Source organism: Ostrinia nubilalis, chromosome 13 (genome assembly GCF_963855985.1).
Source record: "Ostrinia nubilalis chromosome 13, ilOstNubi1.1, whole genome shotgun sequence".
Lineage (NCBI taxonomy): Eukaryota > Metazoa > Arthropoda > Insecta > Lepidoptera > Crambidae > Ostrinia > Ostrinia nubilalis.
The window spans coordinates 2,223,976-2,251,169 of record NC_087100.1 but is presented as its reverse complement, the minus strand read 5'-3'; the positions used below and the strand labels follow the sequence as shown (position 1 = coordinate 2,251,169).

The following is a 27,194-nucleotide window of genomic DNA, read 5'->3' as shown; positions in this document are numbered from 1 at the left end:
TTCGTATCGAATGTCGTAGTGTTGATTTTATAGTCTATTGTTTGCCGTGAGCTAGCAGCCCTAACAGCAACAATAACAATGTCTTACAATCAAATTCTCTACATCCACAAAGCATTCCCTAATCCGAGCTCAAGTCAACGTTGCCAGCGTTCCCAGTGTTCCCACAGTGGAATTCAGAGAAAACGGCGCGAATAGAAAATTGCAATTTGCCTAAGATGTGCAGAATTTCTCCACAATGCACCGGTACACAATGGTGATCGCAATCAGTTTGGGGGCAAAAAATGGGATCTTCGAGATGGGCAATTGAAAAGGGAGCGTCGGGACATCTGCCGCAGCCGGCGCGCTGGGGGCTCCACGCGTTTGGCCTAGACGTTCCTATTTACTTTTAAAGCTTTTCTTTTATCAGGGATCGTTTCTATTTACTTTCAAAGCTTTTTAAGGGATAATATTGGAGTTTGAATCGGGAACTTTGTCAACGGAATTACATGTACTGAACGTTTGGTAAATGAAATTGCAGAGGTAGTATTAGGACTTGTGTATGTTTCATTACCGTAACCATGTAGAATACACCTATTATGAGGTAAATAGAATTTATAACAAGGTAAGTGTTTTCATTGTGGTACTGGTACACGTATGTAAGGTATATTCCTATTCACAAAAAAGGTCTTACGTTCATTTCTGATTCTCAATTGCTTTGATTAGTTTGGGACTAGTAGTTCAAGTTCAAGAATATTTGTGTTTTCAATCATGTAAATTCGGGGAATTGTGATAAATATTTCTTTAGCTCAAGTCTCAAAAATCCTCCAAACATGGTGCCTCTACCCAGCCGTCTTTCTTACACTTAATGTGACCAAACTGCGCACTTACGACGGACAGGCGAGACTACGCAAATTCTGAGCCGCGGGGAAACGTCGAAATAAACATCGCAAGTTATGCAACGTAATTATTTTCAGCGTAAGGGGCAACAGGGGCATTCCGCCCCGCAGTTACAACACTGCCGTTTTTAGTGTAATAACTTCCAGATATTATTTGTTTTAGTCGCTGCAATTTCTTATTGTTGTTTTGAAAATGAATGCAGTTTAAAGTACAGACGTCATTTGTTGGTGCAAGTAGACAACGTGTTCAAGTTAAGCTTAACGTCAATCGTATTTAATTGAATGTCTTCAGGTTTATAAGGAATGAGGATAGTGCAAAATTAATAATACATAATACCTAAGTGGGTATCTAATTAATAAACGAACCATTATAACTGATCAATTTTAATTTTGTAACTAATAGTAACAATATCTAATTTGTAATTAGTCATCATTACGTATTTTACAGTATGTAAGAACCTATATTGGAATGCTTACTTGAATATAATTAAATAAAATCGCATCTATTACGACTAAATAAGACGCCACAGTGTTTACGTTGACGTGCCGTCGTCTGTACATTACACTTACAACAATTTTCCATTAATTAATATTACGATAGTCGTCAACAACATAAAAATATGTCTTGGGATTATCCCAAAACGCTCGAATAATGTTGTCACCGCACACAACTACAAACTATAAGTCATTTCCAAACTACACCGAACAAAGGCTGCTAGGGTCCGTAATTTCTTACAGCACGTGGGTCGCTAGCGCAATTTGGACAAAAAAAACAATGCACTCCCCTCCGCGCGGTCGGGTAACAAAATAGAGATTATGCCAGTTATCTTGATTTCAAAGACGTTTGAAGTCGAAGAAAAAATATTTTCAAGTACTTACGGTACGCTTTATAAGGAGACGTTAGTCAAGCGCCGATGAACAAAATTAAAAGGTTTTAATTTGATTTTTATCTGCATTTGTATAGAGAAAAATTGCGATGATACCGCCCTCTGCATAAAAAACGGCGCTCGTGTACAAATCAATTAAAATAAAAAATAAACAGTTTTTATGAAGCTAAAACCATTTTAAAATAAACAGCGCAGAACATCATTCATTGTGGTTTTAAGGTTCATACCTTTAAACAACACTCAAAACTAGATTAAAAACTCAAGCTTACAATTGAATTTGCTCTGTTTTATGTTGAATTTTCGTATTTGAACTAATCAAAGGCAATAATTGAATCTATTCCGGATACCTTAGTGTCTATCAGATTACATACGGACGCCCCTGCTGATCACACACTATTTTCCTGGCTTGCTATGTACGCAAATATAGTATAATATTCTCTTTAAATAAGTACTATTAAGGACCCAATCAAACTCCCCCTAATTGATCGAACACTCGAATAGGAACGACTGGAAAACGGCAACTCCGCCAAAGTTGGAGAAGCCTTTGGAACGTCCAGGTTACGTAACAAAGCGTTGGGAAACTTCCTAACTCCCTCTGAGGGCGACGGACCTCCTGGTAAACAACTTATGTAACTGCTGTTACATATTAGTATTTTGGTATGATGATCATTTAGTCCCCACTGCAGGAGCGCGAACCTCTCTAGTGTGCCAGAGGCAAGCGGAGGACTTGTCCTATACCTACTCTCCACACTGGCCAGACGGGTATTATAGTCGCTATCCAAAACCAGCTATACGTATTAACTAGCGACCCGCCCCTGCCTCACACAGGTAAAACCTTCCCTCTATCTATTAAAAAAACCGCATCAAAATCCGTTGCGTAGTTTTGAAGATCTAAGCATACCTACATAGGGACAGACAGACGAAAGCGACTTTGGTTTATAATATGTAGTAATTATTAGTTTAACTTATGGCTAATTCACTAATAAACTTTTGTGTGATATTAGTTCTAATATTTAAATGACAGAAATTATTCTAAGCCTTGAGTTGACAACCATTAAAAATCACTTGCCTAATAAAATTATACGCTAGGACGTTATTCCAAGTTTACATTTTGCATAGCTTTGTCAGGTTTGGGTTTAACACAGAACATGCGGTTTTAAAAACGTGTTTCGGGATTAACTCAACAGGCCAATAGACGCGAAAATAATGACTGTATCATAATTTCAAATTAATTCAATTCAGCTCCGGCAAACATTTGAAATATAATTGAAAACATATTGTTTTCATTTTACACCGAAGCCTAAGTTTTTTTAAGAACATAAATTTCGTTACCATAGAAGTTATTAGTATCTAAAACGCAAAAAATATAACTTGGTGTTAAGTGAAAATAATACCTGTTATTAAAAGAAAAACAAGGCAATAACTTACGTAAGCGTACTTTATTTTGCTTTTATGGAAACTTCATAGCACATTAAAAACTATATTGCTTTTAGTTTAGTACTCCGTCCAGCCATCAATATAAGCGTGAAGCATTGTACGGAGCTCACTTAAACGAAAGAATTCATTCTTTTTTCGTGAAAAAAGCTCGAAATACTACACGTTGATTTTTAATTTCTCGTGCAAAGTGCACTGGCCGCCGACAAAAAAGTAGATTGAGTTCTTTTTTTTACGAAACTCGTTCATTCACATTCCCGCGCAGCGTCACTCGAACGCCGCGAGGGTTTTCTCACGCGTTCTCATTTCGAATTTGGGCGCGAAGTTGAGCTGTCAGACGGACGTGCAAAGATTGCGCGCAGTTACGAGTCAATCACGCACGCCGCCTCACAAGATAATAAAAAACACACACAATATTACTCGTACACTGATGATAAATAGATCGTCCGTCACGGGTCATTCCATGAAAAAAGTTACCGAGGGTGAAAAACTAATTATGTTCTTTTCACATTAAATCTTATGAATTTTAAAAGTAAACATTCCAAATTATAATGTGCAACAAAAAAAATCTGAAAGAAACAAGTAATTTTTAAGTTATTAGTCTTCAAAGTCTATACTTAAGTCAACTGTCTGAATGATCATTTTCTCTCTAATTATTGGTAATACGATTTAAAAAAAAAATATCAATCTGTGAAACGTTTTGCCACTATATGATTTGAGGGTATTTATCATAGTATTGGTAGATAGCGTCATAGTCCCAAAAAAATTTATTATCATCAAGTTTTAAGTGTGTTTTCTTGTTACTTCGGCGATGTAACACCCGAAACAGAAAAACAGGTATTTGTTTTATTATTGTACCTTACACATGGATTAGGGTAACAATATTTGGTAAAAGTAAGGTCATGGTAGTAATGATTTCAAATACTAACTAATACCTGAGCATGATACTAATTTACTATGTTTCTTTCTTGATTAAAAACTGTAACACCCAAAACGTTTCGGGTATTACATTTTTATTTACATGTCGATAATGTGTGTCGTATATTGCTTGGAGAAGTCAAAAAGTATTACTGTGAGGGTCCTTCGACCTCCCACTAGCGCTGGCATCGGAAAAGGAGTCATATTTCTCAATGTAAGACTTTTTTGAAATGTCGACTTAACACTAAAATTAAGGTATTGCTAAAAAGTGTTGATGTTTGACATTTCCAATTAATATCGTAATTAGAAATTAAAGTAATGCTATTTAAAGCCAAAAACAATAGAAAAAGCTATATTCTGAGGAAAAATTAAACTTGAACTTTGTATATTTTTAAAAAAAAGCTGCTTCGTAATTTTAAACCAGAATTCGCTCTATTTGTGTTTATTTGTTGTACTCCTTATTTTGTAGTACCTAGAGACTAATAAAACACCGATTTTATCGATAAAACGCGTTGAATTTTCGTACTCGTAACACCCGAAACAGAACCATTGTAACACCCGAAACAAAGAAAAAAGGACAATGGGCAAAATGGTACCCGGCTCCAATAGATATGCTTCTAGTGTCGTTTGAAAGGTCTTACCAAGACGAACAACTTTTACTATGGCCACCAGCCTCAGATCTGGTTGTGTTCGAAGATAAACATACTTTTTTGCAAAATGGTACCCGGCTCCAATAGTTATGTTTGTAGTGTCATTTGAAAGGTCTTACCAAGACGAACAACATTTACTATGGCGACCAGACTCAGATCTGGCTGCGTTCGAAGATAAACATACTTTTTGTGTAACCGAAGTATCATACTAACTTGTCCATCTTATGGTTATGATACTTAGGTTATGCGAGGCATGAAGGGTTTACTGCTCAAGTATCCGTCCTTAACTCTATAATTATTGATAGAGATAATTGTGAAATAAATGTTTTTATTTGAAGAACTACTACCCCCTTATTTAAAAAAAGTTATACCTAGGATGAACCTTGGATTAAAATGACATTTCCATACCAAATGACAATTTAAATCGGAGTTCAACTAGGGTGTAACTTTTATTAATAAAGGGGTTGGAGTTTTATTATTTCTTAAGGGTTTTATTATGGATTGCTAAAGCGAATAAACCCACAAGACCCAATAAGTCCACCCACAAGATGGACCGACGACCTTATAAAGGTAGCGGGAAGGCGCTGTATGCAGGCCGCCACAAACCGGCCATTGTGGAAATCATTGGGGGAGGCCTATGTTCAACTGGACGTCTTATGGCTAAAATGATCATGATGATGATGATGAAAGCGAATAAAGGGCTAATAGCTTGGGTAGTTCATCGTAGGTATAATCCTTTCCTTTTCAAGGCTTTCTTTTAGTTATATTAATAGATTGTAGTCATAGTACATACTCGTATACATGGATGATTGTGTTATACTTTCATTATAATACTTAGTGGAATTACTGCTTTCAAAACGTGAATTAGAACTGGCCCCATAGCAGACATTTTTCTACATCTAAAGGCCTTTTGAAATATATATTGGTTATGGCTATTGGAGCGGGTACCACTTTCCATACATTTGTGCCCATCATCCTTTATAAAAAAATAGTAAAACGTTTTATTTAACAGTGATTGTATGTTACATGGTTTGTAAAGGAGAATGCCCAAGTGACTATGGGAGTTGGTATCGCTATCAAATTAATTCATTGTACATTAATCGAATAAAGCTTAATTTATAGTATGCATACAGGACTATTTGGCACAGTTATTTTTTTTTTTATAAAACTCCGGACTTTGACGTAATTTTGGTTTAAGTGAAATGAATGGTGTCCATTGGCATAGCTACAGGTTTTACCTTAGAATACTTGTTTTATATTTGTGGATAGTTACCCTGCCTAAAAAAAACCCTAGCTACGCCAAAGCTAGCGTTATTTGATAAGGATCAGATATAAACACAAAATAATCTTGCGTGCATACCAATGTTATTTATACCATTTTGCAAGGGAAAAGGGATTTGTGGTTAGCCCTGACTACTTAAGGACAGGAAAAAATCAAATGATATCGCGAGCTAACTACGAACAGCGCCATCTATTGACAACCGTGCGAACTACGTAGTGTCGTTGCTCGGTGATAGGTGTTGCTGATTGCAGCTCATTGTTACAATACTTTTTATTAAAATCGGATTTTATTCCGGAGGTTTTACAATTTCTTACTACTTTCGCAAATCATTACAAATGAAGAAAGGAATTTACGGTGTGGTACCCTCAATGTACAATTAGATTTCGAGCGATACCACTTTTGGGCATTCTCCTTTCATACTTTAGAAGTCCTGTAAGTTTTAGGTATGATTCCTTAAGAAAATTCGCTAAATTTCGAGTAAATGCAGCAACAGTCAGAACATAGAGGCAAAATCTCGTAACGCCCGAAACGCACACTTTTCGACTCATATTTTCGTTATCCTACATTCTAAGCTGTACAAACTTTATTATTTAAATAAAACAACTAAAAACGGACAGATTAAGGCACTAACATTATTAAAATACTATTTCAAAATACATGAAATTGTTGAATATGTGTGTACGAACGTAACACCCGAAACGATGGAATGACCCTCACCGTCAATATCCGTTGGTATTCAAAATTAAAGCAAAAATCATTGAACTGGTGTAAAATGACGTGCAAAGGGATGTGTATGCAGTTAAAATCTATTTAAAAACACGACTAAAATAATTTGTTTGATAATTTAGCCGTTACATCGGCGATGCATAGGCGGCGCGCACACTGACGACTCGGCGTCGGAAAAAACGCATTACTGATCGCTGGCGGCCGTCAATGAACCGACTGTAATTAGTTTTTTGCCACGCGACGTGATTACGTATTATGACAACATAAAATTATGTAACGAAAGACCACCCTCCGCCGCTAAAAAACGCAGCCTTAACACTTCCAAACGTTTTTGCTTTTAACGTACCGCGCAAAAAACCATAACATACGAGCGCAATATGAAAATACGCTATCAGATCGTAACTAGTGATCCATAAACGTATTCGTTAATAAAAATTGAAAACGTTATTAATTAAGTATTAAACACGCTTAATATTAAACGTATCCCAATTAAACTTAGATTACGAACATGGAATTAATGCTAATCGCCTCTGAACAAGGAAAATATGTGCACCGACACGTGACCGGCGATGCTTATTATAAATAATTTACATTTTATTTAACTGCATGCACCGGTCGCGTATCATCGTTAGATAACGATTGTTAAGGCGCTTAACGATGTTTAGCAACAAGAAAGCATTATGCAGAACTTGAAAAATAAGCTAATCTTGCTCTAGCACCCCTGCAAAACGCTGCCAGCAATTAATTTTACTAGCAAACATGTTCACACTTGACTTAGCATAACCAGTTTTTACCCTCCACAGTTAGGATTAGAGGACAAAAGGGGGGGAGAGATTCTATTCAATCCATAAAAACGGCTTTACAACTTCCCGTCTAGACGCACTCGCGTGCTGGGCAGCGTCGTTATTAATATTTAATACAGTCCGCTACATAAACATTTGCGAGGCTGCTGCGGCTGCGGCCGGCCTGCGTTGCCTCACGCGAACTTAATGTGCTGAAACGACCACCTTTTAGGGTTCCCTAGTTTTACAGGGCACCCTTATAGATTCTACAAATTAATCGCTTAATCCCGATAATATCAGTACGAATCTAAACTTCTAAAAAATCGTGATTACTTTGTAGGCCATTCAAAAATGTATAGGGTATTTTAGATTCACGTGTATTATCTAAGCCCAATTTAAACCGTTTTTTCAATATACGAAACCCTACATTAAGTTTAATCCAGCTCGCACTTGACCAGTTTTTTCACTCGGGAAATGAAAATGTGCTTTTTAAAGTCTTTTTTTATTTAAATAACCGGCCAATTCAACCACTACATTACATCAACTTAACCGAGATACAAAGCAGATTAGCCTCACATTGTAATTAACTATGATTTTTAGACAAAAGATAAACTCTTTCGCACTTTATGGCCCGTGGCGGCCGTCGTAATTCAGATTTGTTCCTTCAAGGAGTTCCCCTTAATTAAATCTATTAAATAAACGTGTCTTAATTGAGTTTTCTAGAACCGTCTGTGGAATTCCTCGGTTGGCATATGAAATCTTTGTTATGTCAAAATTACCATCTCCGGAAATAGCTATGTGTAATTACAGGCTTTTTCTGGCGTATATGTTACCGGCTAAAGATTATAACATAAAAATTGTGGCGGCGCGCGCGCGTGCAAGACGATCCGTCTGAAATATTCAAAGACCGCGGGTTGCATTAATAAATTAACGGACTATGTTTACGGATAGCCAGGGATGTGCTAACTCGACCCCGTTGCACTGATATTCTATGTTGGTGATGCCGTGTGATACACTGACTGAAGACGCAAAGCCGACTGCCGATTCTAAAGTGTTACCCCACGAAATTAAATAATTCATTTACTAACTCTGATTCTTTTCTGCGAGCAGTTAGAGACAGCAGAGCAGTTGATATAATCCTTGAACGCTATAGACTTCTTTAAGGCGAGATACATAAATAAGAACTGAAGAAGTATTAAACTACAGATACATAGTGACTTTATTCCAGATGGCAGTTAAAAAGTTTTAATTGGTATAAAAGTGGCAACCTTAGTAAATGACAGATAAAGATATTACTGTACTACATTGTAAGAGCGTCCGTTTTGACGCAGTTTAATTTAGAAGATGAAGTATGAAGAAGAACTCATTTCTAATTGGGACGCTATTAGCGAGAATACATGATCTTTACTAAATTGTTAGTGTTAAGAAAGTTGATTAATGTACTAAAGATCGTGAGGAGCGTGTAAAAACGTAATTTTAAGTCAATTGTGAAAGATATTAATATATTGATACAGCTGTTAAAACACCGAGAAAAAATACAGATGATAGGTGTTCAATCATTTTCTTTAGTTACACTTAGGAATGTTAAAAGTATTGCTCGGTTCAGTATCATCACCTGCAGCCCTACATGTAAACTTGGAACTCCACAGAAAAAAAGTTACCAATTAATCAGTTACCAGGAACAGAAATTCCTACGCGATTAAAAACAACTCATTTGCTTGCATCCTCCAATCGCGTGTATGCATACCAGACTCGTACGCGCGCTTGCGGCCGGCCTAAACATTCGCCTTTATTAAAATAAAAAAACATTAATGCTCATTGAGTCCGTAATTTATTCAAGATGAATATTTTAACGCTTAATTTCTTAATCAGTTGGCTGCATATGAAAATAAAGAGTCTGGCGCCAAATAAAGTAGAAAAGTCTGTACCAAGTTATCAATGTCTGTGATAACAAACGGACAAAAAGCATTATAAGATTGACCTTTCGCTTCGCAAATACAATGGCTTTGCTTTGATAATAGAAGTTAATCCGTAAATTATTGTAATGCACTGAATTGATCATGCTGTAGCCAGTCATATCTCTCCAAATAAAAGCAAGCCGCGACAGTAAATAGATATCATTGTATTTTAATTCGCCATTGTTGCCTCAAATGACATCATCCAAAGAAGGCAATCGCCTCAAAATGGAATTTATTACGGGGGCAATACCATTCCCATTCAGTCGACAATAAATTTCGCGGTTATTAGTTCACTCATCACGCCCACGCTATCGCCATTCACCCGTTCGTTCATTCAATCGTTCAGACGAGAGCGCGGGAAAATCACCGACGTCATATCGCATGTCACTTGACAGCCATTGACAGATTGACGTGTCACTTTTGCGAATGCGTTGAGGCAGAAATTTAATTTCGGGGTCGCGGTTGTTCGATTCGTATGAATGGCGTTTTATTGAATTACACCAGCGCATTGTTGAAGGAAGACTGTTATAACCGACGGCAGTTGCTCTAGTTCACTTGGATTTCATCCAATAAGTAAATATTTACTGTGGATTTAGTGAATCAGTTCTGCATCACACTGCATATCTATAACGTGACACACAAACAAGATTGTGTACGTAAAAGATTGTATTTTTCGGGTTTCGTTTATCTGTAAATAAATTACGGCGCGTATTTCTGCGGCGACAAAACCCAAATCAACTTAGAAAACGGCGGCAATGTAAGATCTAAAGCCATCTTTAATTCAGGGGCGCAGCAAATATTGATGTCTGCTCAAGCAGTCTGCGTTAAGTCAGCCTCCCGAGAGAGCACTTTCACGAGAGAAAGACTTTGAGCATATATTAAACATCGTCGTCATGAACTTATAAAACGAGCATTGTTATTCAAAAGTGATTAAATATGAAACGAGCATAGAACCGTATTTATAAACAAGTACAGAGTTGTGCGGGTCACGCTGCGCGACTATGGCGTAATAAAAAAACCTATTAAAAATCAAAGCCCAACGGCACGCGACCGTTACCCCATGCATCGCGTTGCACCAATTTTTTCAAATCGCCCCACCATGAGACGTTTTTGTGCAAATCTTGCATCTATTGTGAGAAGAAACCGAAGCTTGATTCTGCACACAAAGGTGATCGTGGAAAAAACCCAGCACCTGGCTGGAAGACGTTTGGGGCGCTGATTCTGAAGGGACGTATGGGCCGATGGATGGCGGTCGTAAATCAGTGGTGTCCCCCTATAAATAAGGGCTTAATCGGAAGCGCCCGCGCCGGAATCGGGGCCAAACAAAGCACAAGACACGGAGAAACGAGATCCCGACACCGGTGGGGCCGGGACGCTCTATTTTGCCGAATGCAGGTGATGCTACTGTAGAAAACGTCGAATTCAATTATCCGTCTATTGACTATTTGGAGCGTCTCCAATCCTGTTGCCATGCGGAGCTGAGGAACGTTATGTCCCGACATAAAAACTCCACTCTTACAAATTGATCGTAAATTATCGGAATAAGGTAGACGCGTTACCGACGAACCAACCCTATTATAGTTAGTGCGAAATAATAAAACGTGTGTAAGTGGATTCACAAACGTTGGGCCGAGTTATTGTCAATTTTATAGGCGGCATTACAAACTCGAATGCTATTTTCGTGTTATTAAGCCGCCGTAAAACTCTTAGTGTCGTGTTGCTAACCGGTATGCCCCATTTGTAAGACATCCCGCATTAAATGGAATTTTTATATGCCGAAATAAAAAACTATCCGCTATTTATACAATGATCCATTTAAATATTTTTGTTTTTGTGTAGTCTATTGTCTACGATCGTGTGGTGCATTTAAGCAATTAGGCAGATTAGTATATGTGGCCTATCAGGTCACAGTGTTTGGTTTTGATATAAATATAAACCAAATGCTTGCCAATGATTGTCTCTTAATCATTGCTATTGATGAATATGACATTTTCATGTGTCGCAACCAATTCTATCAATCAACTTAACCTTTAATTTAAACTAGGTAATAAAGTCTATCCGATAGACTTATATATACATTTTTTCACGTCATTGTTTTACTTTGAATGCACAATGCACATTTCATTCAACTTTGTGCATCGCGGTAATAAGATGCACAGACAATATCGATTGCATATCGAATCGCAGCCCTTTATTTCCACTTCCTTTAATCGTTATCCATTTCTGGACAACATCCTGTGCTGTTAACCCCACACTGCTTTGTTTGTAAATATAAAAACATTTAATATGTTAAACGGTACGTGAGTCACACGCCCCGCTTTAGGGTTAAGACCGCGATCCACGGGAAGGTTAAGCGATTCAAATGCGACGAAAGGTAGACAAACAAAACCAATAAAAAACTAAATTCAATGTAAATTTCAAAAGTGGCTTTCTGGGTTCCAAATTATGCATAAACTTCCATAAAAGGGCGTAATGGCAACTGGAACTTGTAAGGAAAACATTTGAAGTTCAAAAAGATATCAGATTCTGCGGTTCTTTCGAGATATCCATGTTGACCACACTGCACTTTTAAGATTTTAGGTAGGTATCGCTTTTATTAAATAACTGTAATGTAAGTAAACACATATCACCAAACTATAGAAAAGAAACAGTTATATTGGCGGCCAGCTTCTAAAGTATCATTGTCAATGCTCCAGATCAATGTTAATTAATAATAAATAATGAGTGTCTACAGTTGTTCATTCGAGATAATATTATTAAGATTTAATTGCTACTTCAACATGACACCGCTGCCAATACCAACCGATTGGCGTAAGAAACGTTTAGAAACACCTGATTGTTATCGAAATATCGATACGATTGGAAGAAAAACGTTTAATTACTGAACGAAAAAGATAATTAAAAAGACTATAAAGTCAATAAATTGCCGACCTAATCGAAGAAGCGTTATTGATTACTATAAATCTACGTGTTTCAACCAATTTTACGCATTGATACAATCCAGTACTGATGCCTAAAGTGATATGAAATCAGTTTGAAACAACAATTAATGTAGTGAGATTTAGCAATGTTCGCTATTTTTTCTCTAAGAAATCCTAAGAATAAGCAATCGCCAACTACGAGTTAATAAACCTAATAAATCCAAGCTGACTAACTCAATCTTGAAAATCTTATTAAAGTTGTCAGCCCATTAGACTTTCTTACTAGTAGTTTTAAACTTATGTAACCTTATTAGAATTTTATGCTGATAATGAAATGGAATCAATCTTATCAGATTTAATAAAATGAATAATTCACGAAATATTTCTAATTAGAGCAATTTTGCGCTCAAAACTATGTTGTGTCTTAATCTTATAAGAATCCATTTTCTATCCATCATTAGTCTTATAAGATTAAAAGAAAATTTGTTAAAAAAAATAATAGGAATAAATAATAACACACTTATTAGAAAATTATCAACGTCTTATAAGACAGAATAAGAAGGTTTTGTTCAATGAAAAATCACCATCAAGTGTTAGAAAGGAAATACTATCTGTTATGCTATAAAATTGCATATCTAAGCACATTTCTGCTACAGTCTCGCTGAGTGTGGACAGCATGACCGCCAAACTACACAATAACCCTTACTTTATGGCCAAAAATGGAAACTGAACCCTTCTCGAAAACACATTTTAAATTCTCCACACGCAACAAACACTGGCTAAGATCTTGTATATCATATAACTTATTCCGACAACTCATGGCACACGACATGATTCCTAAGTAACACCATTAAAAATATCTCCACAGGAAGTGTAATGTGGATTAATTTGAATTTTATCGTGATAATTGGCCTGTTCGGAGCTATGAAGGTAGAATGGGAAAGTTGGAAATTGATGGTGCAATACAATAAGTAACTGAATAACTAAAAACGTGAAGGTTAATTTCGAACTTCTATGTTCTCCTGAATAATTTTGTTGCGCAGGTCCAATGACGGTTTAACATTCCTCCAGGTTAAAGTTACAAACTTGACTTCCATTGGTGGGGTTTTTATTAGCAGTCAAGCTGTCCTGGCTACATAGGAGTTGCAGCAGTGGAAACGAGGTGGGAATAGTCCCGATTGCTAAAGAGGTGCGGAGTCTCCTGGAAAATTGGAGAAAGTGAGACTGAACATAAGAAAAAGTCTAATTGCAAAAAATAAATTACTAAATGACTTTTTAACATTTTAGATTAATAAATAGGTAAGTTAAACTTTTAAGTATTTCAACATTCGCAGACAATAGTAGCTTACGCCCACAGCCGACTCGGCAAAGTGTCGCAAGCCAGCAGGAAATGCAAAAGATTGTTTTGTTATTAATAACAGTTATAACAGAACCAAATATTTCTTATTAGATGTAATAGTAACTTATTGGCCTTTCTAAATAACATTCCTATAGGATCTTACATTTAAATATCATTAAAGACACTACCTACCTATGTTAACTTAAGTTTGTAAAAGGTTTTCTTTAGCAACAAAATTTAGTCGGATGTGCTAATGACTGTAAAAACTTACGTCTATAGTATCATCACAAGTATGGAAGTAAGTTACCGAAACTTACCTGTACTAAGTTTCGGTTCGGGAATAAATAGTTTAAGTAACATCGCGTGTACAATACCACAAATAGGTACCCTATTTATTGCATTTTAGTTGATGAAATTGTGTTAAAAGTGTACTTCTATTACCTACATATTTTATTGTAATTCACATTCGAATAGTTTTCTTTATTATTACATGTACACGAAAATAAATAATTTTATACGAATTTTTGTGGGTAGTCTGAACATACACTTTTATTTCTAGTTGTGTCTAGTTGCAGTCAGCTTAATTCAAATTCAAATCTTTAATCTATATCGCTGTCGTATTAACCCTACTGCCTAATAGCTGGTGTTACGAAACCTGTTTCCATAATTAATGAATGCCTAATGAGTTGCCTAAAGGTTGACTTCCGGTTCGTGTTCGACACCACGACTAAAGTAATTCGGCTTTGGTTATTAGAATTATTCGTCTAAGTAAATGAAATATTTTAAGTGGGTAGATACTTATCGCTATTATTTTAATTAATCAACTAGTACTACCTACGGAAAATTTGATACAGGTAGGTACCACCTATTCTCTTTAAACCACGAAAATAGAAAAAAAATATTATTATTATTTAATATTGTGCAATAGAACGCCAGTGAAAAACAAAATACCTCCTCCAAGGGAATATTGCACAATATTATGTCTGTACTGAAAACATTAGTTAACTCTAAATAAATGTAAGTTCTAATTATATGGCTTCTCTCTAATCCAGTCGCTAATTAATATAATATTTTCTAATCCATTTCAAGTAGATTTTTGAGTAAGTAATTGATAAAAAAGTTCTAAAATCTGCGGACAAATGCATTTCAAATATTATTTCCTACCACTAGCGACATCTCGGAGTACATTTATAAATAAAATAAGTGGACTTCCCGACGCTAGATGTCGCTGCACCGAAATAAAAGATGGATGCTATAACTAGCACTTACCAATGCCACCTAGCGGCGAGTAGCGGAACTAGCTCCTCACTTGCTAGCAACGATTCCAACGACGCCATCTAGCGAAGAACACTGCATCCAATGCGCACATTTTCAAAACACTATTTACCATGTAAAACTGTCGACATCACTTAACTTTTTTCACGTTTTTATTGTATTATCACTTTTTGAGCCATAGTATTGCACATAATATTTATTATCAGTAACACAGATTTCACAAATGCACTTGTGAGATTGCATCATTGGCAAAATTATCTGAAACAAAACAAAATAAACATTAATAAGGCACGAATAAGAACATACTTTTTACAGAAAAAGATCATAAATTGTACATTTTAATTAACACATACATAATAAAATGGTCACAGCTGAGGATATCAATTAAAACGGATTATCGAATCTGGCTCAAAAACTTTATTTCCAAAAAATATCAACTAATTTATTAAATTACTAGCTAAAAGTATGCTTCATACTAAAAAAATACAAATACTTTCAAAAACAAGCATACTAATCTACCTACGGCATTCACTTGGCCTGCGCATTAAAACTATAGGCTACCAATAATTTGTGGTTTGCGCGCACAGATGTTCAACTATATGATCCTATTAGTAGTATCTTACAGTATCATTTAAATACACAAATTATTTATTGAAGTAGTTAAAAGTAGACACTTGTTATCAATAAAACAAGTTTAACCTTGTACTTGAATATATGTCAATAAAATGATTTATTTAACATATTTTAACAAAATAATGATTTGGGACTATTATTAGACTAAATGCTATGAGCAATTAGGATAAGAACAATTAAATTTATTGAAGGATTAAAATTTTAGAACACCAAGTTTCCATGAGGTATTTGAGTGCTCAAAGTAATGGAAATATGACTTTTGTTCAGACTTTTTTCGACTTTAACTTTGTGAAAACACATGGCCACTTAATACTCCTTTATTTTAAATCATAAAACTAACTTTTGCGTTAGTAATCTAAAAGTTATAGTCGAAATTACAATCATACTTTGCATTTGAAAGGTTGTTCTAGAAGTAATAGTTTACAAGACGATTTCTACACGTTTTAACACATAAATTCGTACTTTATTTAACCATACATACCACAGACACTTCATCCAATGAGGCACTAATCCAGGAGAACATCGAGAAAGAATCCATCGTGATAACCTGTCCTAATAAATAACCAACGTAACAAACTATTCCACTTCAATCCGATTCTTTTCACAGCACGTTTTTCGGCGAAATCACTTGTTTGCGACTTAAAACTGTTATTACGAACACTAGATGAGTTATTCTACCATTTGAATTACTTTAAAGCCTGATTCTCTACTGAAACTAGGAGGTATTAGCCTGAAAATTGCAAGCACGTGCACATAGAAATGCACTTACATGCACTCTACAAATTTTACCTTCCGAAGGAATTGAAAGTACTAATCAGCACATTTCTCCTAGAAACAATGAAAGTAGATATAAACGTCGAATTTAATACACGAAATTTATAACCAATTCGAATTACAGCGGCTGAAAAAACTACACAAAGAAAACATATGATCGATCGAACTTTTGTGCACATGGACTAGTCTATGGTCCTCTCTAATGTCATCCGTAAAAACAGAGGTTATAGAGGTTATGTAGAGGGCGCTAAGTGCGCGTGTACTTTATAGTGTTTTTCTTCTGGATTAACTTTCTGAGATGTTGTGGGAGATTACTAACATAGCATGGAATTAAAATATTGTAATTAAAAATTACTTGCACAAAACCAATATAAGGATAATATTTTACTAAAAAGCATTTTCGAAATAATTTGATTTGAGTGCTGCCGATACTGAAAAAGATAAAAGAAATAGGGGTCCGGCAAATCTTATCATAAAGCTACCGTGGATACGAGTACTTATAGTCTAGATCTTATCTCGATTTAAATTTTAAAACCGAAAATATTTGATTTGAATAAAAACAGACAGACTTACTCGAAATCTTGATTTTCTACGGTGGTGAGCAATCGTTATTTTCAGTTGACTTCAGTTATGTGGTCGACATCATAACAGCCTGGTAGGACAAAAATTGAGAATGGTAAAATTTAAAATTAGGAAATATGAAATTAACTTAGATTAAGATCTGCATTATAAAAGTAGTCTCACCGGCTCGGTCTCCACCCACAAACTTTCGAACTCTTTCTCAAACTTGCTTACAATATTTTGATGTGAAGTGACGATTACACTCTCGTGATTCGATACCATTGCTTGAGTGGACCAGTTTAGGGAGCCGGACATCACGAAAGCTTTTACTTGTTTGTTCTTTGGTTGTTGCTTCGAAATGTTCTTATTAAATTTCGCGTGCACATTTAATTTTTCAGCATGTGCTTTTAATAAACTTTTGCGCTTCATCGCTTTGGGCCCATCGATGATGCAGAATTTGTGATGCATCAAAATTGACTTTTTATTCGTTTGTACTTGAATAAAACCTGAAAAGAAACACTTATGAATATTCATCTAAAACTTAAAACATGAGCAAATTGTTAAAATTCTTTACTTACTATATTCTTTGAGCTTGTTAATTTGTGACTGAGGTGTAAAAGCCATGTCGCTGTCTACCATTATTCGCACTAAAACGTGTTTTTGTCCCAGCCTGATTATATGTTCTGCTATTTCACTGCTAGTAATTAAGTACATGCACACATCTAATGTTTCACGTGCTGATTTGATGTACTTAATTAGCTTGAAACAATTCAGCTCTCTGCTTTCACAGATAGTTAGGTCCTTATTAGGTGGAACTTTTATTGTGTGACGAACAACATCATCTGAGAATAGTATGACGTCGTTTATTTCACGGTTTTTGATTGCTAAAACTTCGTTGCACGTATCTTCAGTGACGACTTCTGACTGCGAACACTTCTGCTTTGATCTGAAGAAATATTTATACAACTTCTTTGCCACTTGAGAAGCAACTACGGCAGTGGCTGTAGACGCCAGCAAAAACTTTGCGCTTTTCCAGTCCATGATTACGGTAAAAATATTTCAGTCAAGTTATATTTAGCCACAAATTAACAAATATTGTATTGGTTATCTTATATCCACCATGTTGTCCACGCATCTGCAAAAGCCAAAAAATCTCTAGAACCTCTCATCTAAAATTATTAAACTACCCTCAAATGGTTTTTGTTAATTTTTCTTTATTGTCTTTGAATTCTTTCTTGGAATATTTTTTATTAATTTTCTTCTATATTTTAATTAGGAAATAACAGAAAATATTAGCTAAATTAACAAATAAAAATAACATAATTTTTTTTTATTGCAGAATTGGCTGTTTATTTTCATGTTTACCTTACCATAGACAATTTTACATGACATCATTCGTTCATTTTGTGCAATCTTGAATTCATTCATCATTCATTCATTCGCAAACAAACAAACAAAAGTAATCGTTACAAGAAAATCTAAAAATAATTGTTATTTTTCCAAATAATAATTTAATCTTTGTGGTGGTCTTGCGTCACTATAGTTTAGGGTAAAATTCAAGACAGAGTTTTGTGTTTGTGAATATGTTGGTATTTGCTTAGTTCCAGCATTATAAAAATGCCTAAAATACCGTATAGAGCGGAGAAATCGCGGGAGGAAGACGAAGATTATGAAATCGTTTCGTTCGAGGATTTCTGCGATAAATCGCCGGGGTCTAAAACGGATTTGTTGACCTTAAATGATAATATTAACTACCGCCTCTGTTATGAGAGTGATAAGTCGCCTAATAACGCGGCTAAGTACGGTGAGTCTTCGAGCAAGGATGCCGAGATTCACACGGAGACGTCCCTGAATGGTTCGAAGAATGTTACTTTCAAGAGGAAGATGTCGAATAGCTTTGCGCCCTTTGGGAGGTACAACGCCAAGTCTGGAAGGGCGCCTCTGTTTAGTGGGGTCATACCCAAGGCTAGGAATGAAGGCGAGGGTTCCCGGGAGCATAGGTGAGCTGATTATAACTTATTCTATTACTTTGCACTTCCTAACTCGGTTTTGTTACTGGATTCTTACATACTATCCATCGGTTAATGTTTTTTTCTGAACGTTAGCTGCTGTAGAAACAAATACTTCACTACTAAGTGGCTGCACTTAATTTGATTCCACTTTATCCAACAACAAGTTAATGACAGTATCACTAGACTATTGATTAATAACTTTGTTGTTGCATAAGTCTTTAATGTCTAGGATACTTGACTACATATTGTTATCAGTGACCGTTACTCGCTGCAGCAATAAATCAAAAGTATTTCTTTACTAGTCGCACATTACAAGTACTTGTTATCTAAAATATTCTGTCCACTATAAATACAAGATGCAATTATATCATATTGCAGTGCGCTCAGTATCTCTTGTTCTCATTACAATAAAACAAGTTTCTTGTATATGTAATAAGAATTTTTGTTTAAAATTTACAGATACACATCTTGTAAAAAGGTATCTAAAAATATATTTACTCACATTTGCCAAACGTCTTATTTTATTTGTTAATAATTGCCTACTTATGCCTACATTAAATTGTAACTTTGTCATGTTTTACTTTTCACTGTACTCAGCATTTTTATATCAAACATTTATTGGTGTTTACAAAGTGTTGTGACGCTGGAAGGGTTAATCAATTTTCTGATTCATTCTTCTTTATTTAGATCAGCCAATAAGTATTGGCTTCAAAGTCCAACAAACAGTGTGTTTAAATAATAAATCATTATATTTTTATGTCCATTTACCATTTAGATTTCTACTTACAAACATTGTTAAAAGTAAATTGAAGAATACTGCTATTATGTCTTCACATAGAAAGTAGGTAATCTTTTATTGTTTTTAGTTTCCTAAACATGGTGGTGGTTTATGAGTTTGTAAAGACTCAACATTGCTGTGTATTTTTGTAACTTTATTCTTTATTATTTTCTAGTTTGATTGGCTTTGTCTGTCACTTATATTCATACAGTCAGCGTCAAATATTTCGTCACACCTAAAGTTAGTTTGTTTGTCTTTGTTAGGTTGAGTTGTCAACTTTTTGGCCAATTTGGGTGTTACAAACTAAATGACACTGACTGTATCTTGGTATAACTGAAACAGATGTTTAGATCAACCTTCATCATCATCATCATCATCATCTCAGCCATAGGACGTCCACTGCTGAACATAGGCCTCCCCCAATGCTTTCCATGTCTAAAGCCTGGTCCGTGAGCACGTAGAATTTTGTCCAATGACCCCAAGCTACCCATCCTTATCGCTCGCGCGTAATTATATTGCTGTCGCGACTGTGCGACGGGCGCCCGCAGTGAGTGTGCGGGCGCGACAGCATCATAATTACGCGCGAGCGATAAGGATGGGTAGCTTGGGGTCATTGGACAAAATTCTACGTGCTCACGGACCAGGCTTTACCACCTTACCATAACATTATTCAGATGTTATTCCAAATAAAACATGTCTTTAAACCATTACAAGCATTTATTTTTATTACAGATACCAACGCTTCTCCGAGCAACGCAACTGGATCCACCGCGCTTGGGAGCAGGTGTCCACCGCTGGGCCGGGAATGCTGGGCGTGGCGCTAGTGTGCGCGCTGTGCGTGGGCGCTTGGTGGGCGGCAAGCGGCGCCCTGGGCGGTGCCTGGGGCGAAGAGCACTATAGGTAACTACCGTATCTGCAGGTTACTTTAGCTCTATCCAAAGTTGCCCTGTAAAGCATTGGTTCTATAACAGGGCATCAGGTCCCCAAAGTGGGGAGTGCAAAGACCTTTAAAGGGGCGCGCGGGCCATCTGTGTCCAAAAAACCTACGACCTCTGAGAGAATGCATTCTAGACTGCTCGATACGACCAATAAATAATCTTGACCGGAGGAGGGGGAGCGCGGAATTTTTTTATGGTCGAAAGGGGGCGCGTCTCAAATAAGTTTGGGAACCAATTCTGTAGAGCTAATGTAAACTTCCTGCCCCGTACAACCAAACTGGAATGGACTGTCGTCTGCGGTGTTTCCGGACAGATACGACCTGCAAGCTTTCAAGAAGAGAGCGTATCTTCACCTTAAAGGCCGGCAACGCACCTGTAACGCCCCTGGGTCTGCGGGTGTCTATGGGCGACGGTAATCACTTACCATCAGGTGATCCGTCTGCTCGTTTGCCTCCTGTCACATAAAAAAAAAACCCGCATTTAACCTACACTCTTCAGTAGTCTACAGTCTAAAGCGGTCCATGGCCAATATTGGGCTAAGCATGCTGGAATATGGGCCTAGCTTCTGGTTTCAGAGCAAATGTGTATGGTGGCTCTATTGTATGCCATGATGCTTTTTGGAGTGGTGTGTGTTGTTGGCGAAAATAATAGAATAAACCTAGTTAGGTTTCTCCATACAATACGCAATACAGAATACAGTAACTATTAACTTATCTGTAGCCTTGTTGCTTAATTACTCTAATATTTGTAAAATTGAAAGCATACTATCCTGAATACGTCCGTACATTCCGATCGTTATTGCACCTAACAGTAAATTGCGTAAACCATACTAGTACGCATAAATCGAGTACATTTTCAAGCACAAAAAGAAGGAAAGAACTGATAGAATTTGTGATATAGGTACTAAAAGCAGTATCGAATTCAAAACAATCAACATGTTTTTCTCAGCGCTCAAGATTCGTGTCAAATGCTTTATTAACGTGACGTAACAATACATATTATACATATAACACATTGTTATTCTGTAACTTGTGGTTTGTGGCTTTGGAACACATCTTCATTTTCTTGGATATCATTTTATGCCTTTCAATGAAAAACATTGTAGTAAGCTCGAAGTCCAAATTGAGTTGCTTTGTTTATCATTAAAAAGTATGACCATGCTATTTTTGTAATGCACTTCCCCAGTAAACAGACATTATAAGGCACATCAAGGTAAAACTAGATTCTTATGCAGTTTGCAATAAGTGTAATTTTGCAACAAAAATGTGTAATCTGATGTGCTGTTGACTGTACTCATGTGACGCATACTCTTCATGCAACATTGATATGACATTTACAAAGTTTTATTTGTTGAATAACCTTGAATGTGTATTCGTTTTTAGGAAGCTATGGGAGAGAGCTCACCCTGACAACACCAAGAAACCACCTACACCAATCACGTACGAAAAGGTAAATAACTGTAGTATCAAGCAAAAGTTATTTAAAAATAAAGTATATTTTTAAAGATTGCTGATAGAAGTAATGCTTAAAACTTATATGACATGGAAAAATAATTAGGGTGGTGCATCAAGCTAAAAACTGTTTGGTAAAGGGAAATTTCATACTGCCTTTGTTGTACTACAGACTAATTTACAGAATGTTTATAAACCAACAAATTACTTATATGATTAACTACTTAACACAATAAAATGATTTCCAATGTATACCATCCTATCCAAGTTAATCAGATGCCATCATCTACAATCAGTGCGTCAAATAGTTTGTGAATGACATCATAAGTAGCCAAAAAGTTCGCAACACGTCTTTGTTTCAATAAGTTTGAGTTGTCAACTTTTGGCCACTATGTGTCACGAGCTATTTGAGCTGTCTGTACAAGATTCCCAAACTGTTTTAACCAACAGATATTACCGGAATACCGCTACCACGACCACAACAACCTAAGCACGAAGAACAAGAGTAACTCCACGGAGTTCACCCGCAAGAAGGCGGATCTCAACAAGAAGAGTTTCGTGGACCGACCGCCTGAGGTGTTAAAGGATATTTGCGCGAAGGTTGAAGATAACTTGCGTTTTGACTGCTTCCCGCAGGCCAATGCTAACGAGAATGACTGTGTTAAGAGAGGTGAGAAGATGTTAGTTTTGGGAAAAATCTATAGGTCAACTCATCATTAGATGACGTCACAATAATGCCTCCTTTATTGTAACTTCGTGAATTCAAGGAGTACCTGCACCTTAACTTAGTGTTAGCTGCTGTGTTCCCACCTCTGTCTTACATTCTATAATAGTGTGATCTTTTGAGGGGCAATATAATAACTTCTTTACTTCGTCTGAGCCTAAGACCCTTTGCGTCGCAAAGGGTCGGCGTTTGCAGTGATACAAACACTTAGGCTAAGGATTACCCAGAGGGATGAATGAGAGAGCAGTTGCCTATGATATCTATACTTCTACATACTATTTACCTTATGGTTCTTCCTCAAGTCTCTAAGCGTGTGCGACATTGTCTAAAAAGTCTGAACTGAATATCTTAGATCAGAAGTTACGCCTTTTTTCATATTCCTAAATAAACCATCTATTTCCAGGCTGCTGCTGGCTCCAACCCGAACAGAAAGGCAAGAACATCCCGTACTGCTACTACCCGCCGCAGTACGACTCATTCCGATTCCTCAACATGACAGAAGACCGGCACTCCGCTAGCGTATACTATGAGCGAGCGCGCCCGTCCGGATACCCGGATGACTTTGAAGTGGCCCGGATGGACTTCAAGTATATGTCGGATGATGTGCTCCAAATCAAGGTGAGATAGTGTTGCTTACTGCTACTACCCGCTGTAGTACGACTTGTTCGGATTCCTTAACATGATAGAAGACCGGCACTCCGCTAGCGTATATTATGAGCGAGCGCGCCCGTCCGGTTACCCGGATGACTTTGAAGTGGCCCGGATGGACTTCAAGTATATGTCGGATGATGTACTGCAGATTAAGGTGAGATAATGTTACTTACTGCTACTACCCGCCGCAGTACGACTCATTCCGATTCCTCAACATGACAGAAGACCGGCACTCCGCTAGCGTATATTATGAGCGTGCGCGCACGTCCGGATACCCGGATGACTTTGAAGTGGCCCGGATGGACTTCAAGTATATGTCGGATGATGTGCTCCAAATCAAGGTGAGATAATGTTGCTTACTGCTACTACTCGCCGTAGTACCACTCATTCCGCTTCCTCAACATGACAGAAGACCGGCACTCCGCTAGCGTATATTATGAGCGAGCGCGCCCGTCCGGTTACCCGGATGACTTTGAAGTGGCCCGGATGGACTTCAAGTATATGTCGGATGATGTGCTCCAAATCAAGGTGAGATAATGTTGTTTACTGCTACTACCCACCGCAGTACCACTCGTTCCGTTTCCTCAACATGACAGAAGACCGGCACTCCGCTAGCGTATATTATGAGCGTGCGCGCCCGTCCGGTTACCCGGATGACTTTGAAGTGGCCCGGATGGACTTCAAGTATATGTCGGATGATGTGCTGCAGATCAAGGTATGCTATTGTAAAGTAATTTAAAAAGAAAGTACTAGGATTATAACTGGCCGCAATACGACTCGTTCCGCTTCCTCAACATGACAGAAGACCGACACTCCGCTAGCGTATATTAAGAGCGTGCGCGCCCGTCCGGTTACCCGGATGACTTTGAAGTGGCCCGGATGGACTTCAAGTATATGTCGGATGATGTGCTCCAAATCAAGGTGAGATAATGTTGTTTACTGCTACTACCCACCGCAGTACCACTCGTTCCGTTTCCTCAACATGACCGAGGACCGGCACTCCGCTAGCGTTTATTATGAGCGAGCGCGCCCGTCCGGATACCCGGATGACTTTGAAGTGGCCCGGATGGACTTCAAGTATATGTCGGATGATGTGCTGCAGATTAAGGTGAGATAATGTTACTTACTGCTACTATCCGCTGTAGTACGACTCGTTCCGCTTCCTCAACATGACAGAAGACCGGCACTCCGCTAGCGTATATTATGAGCGAGCGCGCCCGTCCGGATACCCGGATGACTTTGAAGTGGGCCGGATGGACTTCAAGTATATGTCGGATGATGTGCTCCAAATCAAGGTGAGATAGTGTTGCTTACTGCTACTACCCGCTGTAGTACGACTTGTTCGGATTCCTTAACATGATAGAAGACCGGCACTCCGCTAGCGTATATTATGAGCGAGCGCGCCCGTCCGGTTACCCGGATGACTTTGAAGTGGCCCGGATGGACTTCAAGTATATGTCGGATGATGTACTGCAGATTAAGGTGAGCTAATGTTACTTACTGCTACTACCCGCCGCAGTACGACTCGTTCCGATTCCTCAACATGACCGAGGACCGGCACTCCGCTAGCGTGTATTATGAGCGAGCGCGCCCGTCCGGTTACCCGGATGACTTTGAAGTGGCCCGGATGGACTTCAAGTATATGTCGGATGATGTGCTGCAGATTAAGGTGAGATAATGTTACTTACTGCTACTATCCGCTGTAGTACGACTCGTTCCGCTTCCTCAACATGACAGAAGACCGGCACTCCGCTAGCGTATATTATGAGCGAGCGCGCCCGTCCGGATACCCGGATGACTTTGAAGTGGCCCGGATGGACTTCAAGTACATGTCAGATGATGTGCTGCAGATCAAGGTAACCTAATGTAGCTTTGAAAATTACATACTGCTTCGAGAAGTTGAGTTGAGTTTGTTACGGCGCTTCTTCTCAGCACTTTCCAAATGTTTGTCTCGAAGCGCTGGTAGGGCAAAAAAGAATGAGACATGTATAGGCTCCTTAAGAGCATTTGACGATTTGTAAGTACTAATTTAATTAGTCTAAACAAATAAAGATATTTTGATTTTTGAGTTTATTATGATAGAACATCAAAGCACCAGCCCCACTTTTCCCTTGGATGTTTTAGGTCGGACCCTAAGGTACAAATAAGCGACCATAAGACCTTTCTAATCCGTCTGGCCAGTGTGGGAAATGTAGTACAAATCCTCCATTTGCCTCTGGTAAATTAGAGGTTCGTCTTCCTACAGTGGATACTAAATGGCCTAATCATGTTGGTTCACAGATATACGACGCCGAAAACAAACGCTTCGAGCCGCCTGTCCCCGAGATAGCTATGGTGTCCAAGCCCATAGACAACATGAAGTTCCGAGTGGAGATCAATGGATCGGCCGTCGGCTTCAAAGTCATCAGAAACAGCGATAATGTTACCATGTAAGTGTCCATATTAAAAGAACTCGGCATCAGACAGCGCCTATCAACCACGGTTCAGTCACGCATTTTAACCTTCTTCGGCCATGTATCTCGGCGCAGTAATGACTCCATAGAGCGTCTCGTAGTGCAGGGAAAAGTTGAGGGCACCAGACCACGTGGTAGATCACCAATGAGATGGACGGACCAGATCAAGGCCGCAACTAAGTGCTCGGTTAGCGAAAGTACCCGGAAAGCTGCAGTCCGCGAGGAATGGCGCCGTATTACGAGGAACATCACTCTGAATCGTGATTCAAAATGATGACCACGACCACTCTGACAAGAGTGTACCGACTGAGAAGAAGAAGAAAGTGTAGGAACATTGAGCTAAGCTATCTTATTTGGTTATCATTAGTGCGATTTTGTAAGAAAAAATCAATTGATATGGTGTGCTGTAGACTGTCAAAACAGTTCAAAATTCCGAAACAGAGAGTGACCCTTTTATTGCCTTGAATTTTAATTGAAAACATTTTATAAAGTGGACATAATTATTATGTATCACATAACACGCAGAACTGACGGTCGATGAGTCAGAAAGTTCATTTAGGTGACATTTAGGTCACATACCGTCAAGCGCAGCGTGTAATGCCCACAAGGTGGACAGATGACCTTATGAAAAATTGGGGCATAGATTGCAGAAAGCTGCTGGCTGCTTAGTGCAAGTGAATCCTATCTGCCATCAAGGATGATGACAAGTTATAAAAAAATGTTGTCATAATATTTTTCTTCTATTTTTCAGCTTCAACACAGAAGACATGGGCGGCCTGATACTCTCGGACAAATTACTCCAGATATCCGCGGGGTTATCCACCAAGTATCTATTTGGACTGGGCGAGAGGCGAGCCAAGTTTCTGATCGACATGAACTGGCAGACGTTCGCTTTGTTTAACAGGGATAGAGTGCCTATGGAACATGTAAGTTAACTGCTTGAGTCCCAGACGGCATTAATTAATGTCATAACAATTGATTATCTATTGTGTCTAGATTCGCGGGCCTTGAAGGATTAACATTTAATTGCTATCTTTTGAGCTATAATTTATTTACTGGGATGCTAGAAAACATTTTTTTTAAACTTGCTGTGGAACGTAAAATGTACCATTCCTAAGGAGATGGGTTTGGCACTCTAAAGCTAAGCGTCCACTTGTCGGTATCGTACGCAA

The 27,194-nt window shown here is 37.8% G+C and overlaps 1 protein-coding gene and 1 long non-coding RNA gene across 2 annotated transcripts in view; one reads left to right on the top strand and one right to left on the bottom strand.

The window, feature by feature from the left end:
• LOC135077415 (uncharacterized) overlaps positions 1-16,641 on the bottom strand; it is a 143,938-nt gene extending 127,297 nt beyond the window's left edge. The window contains exons 1-2 of the long non-coding RNA XR_010258455.1: positions 16,162-16,641; positions 15,042-15,305 (exon numbers count right to left, since the gene is read on the bottom strand). This is a non-coding gene — a long non-coding RNA (uncharacterized LOC135077415). The remainder of the gene's footprint in view (positions 1-15,041; positions 15,306-16,161) is intronic.
• Positions 16,642-18,445: 1,804 nt separating this feature from the next.
• The window catches only part of LOC135077275 (lysosomal alpha-glucosidase-like), a 29,341-nt gene continuing 20,592 nt past the window's right edge, over positions 18,446-27,194 (top strand). The window contains exons 1-12 of the mRNA XM_063971811.1: positions 18,446-19,015; positions 20,538-20,705; positions 22,126-22,192; positions 22,645-22,864; positions 23,322-23,536; positions 23,761-23,910; positions 24,135-24,284; positions 24,528-24,677; positions 24,715-24,817; positions 25,057-25,238; positions 25,850-25,998; positions 26,774-26,948. Coding sequence (XP_063827881.1) covers positions 18,633-19,015; positions 20,538-20,705; positions 22,126-22,192; positions 22,645-22,864; positions 23,322-23,536; positions 23,761-23,910; positions 24,135-24,284; positions 24,528-24,677; positions 24,715-24,817; positions 25,057-25,238; positions 25,850-25,998; positions 26,774-26,948 — 2,112 coding nt within the window. The 5' untranslated portion in view covers positions 18,446-18,632. The remainder of the gene's footprint in view (positions 19,016-20,537; positions 20,706-22,125; positions 22,193-22,644; positions 22,865-23,321; positions 23,537-23,760; positions 23,911-24,134; positions 24,285-24,527; positions 24,678-24,714; positions 24,818-25,056; positions 25,239-25,849; positions 25,999-26,773; positions 26,949-27,194) is intronic.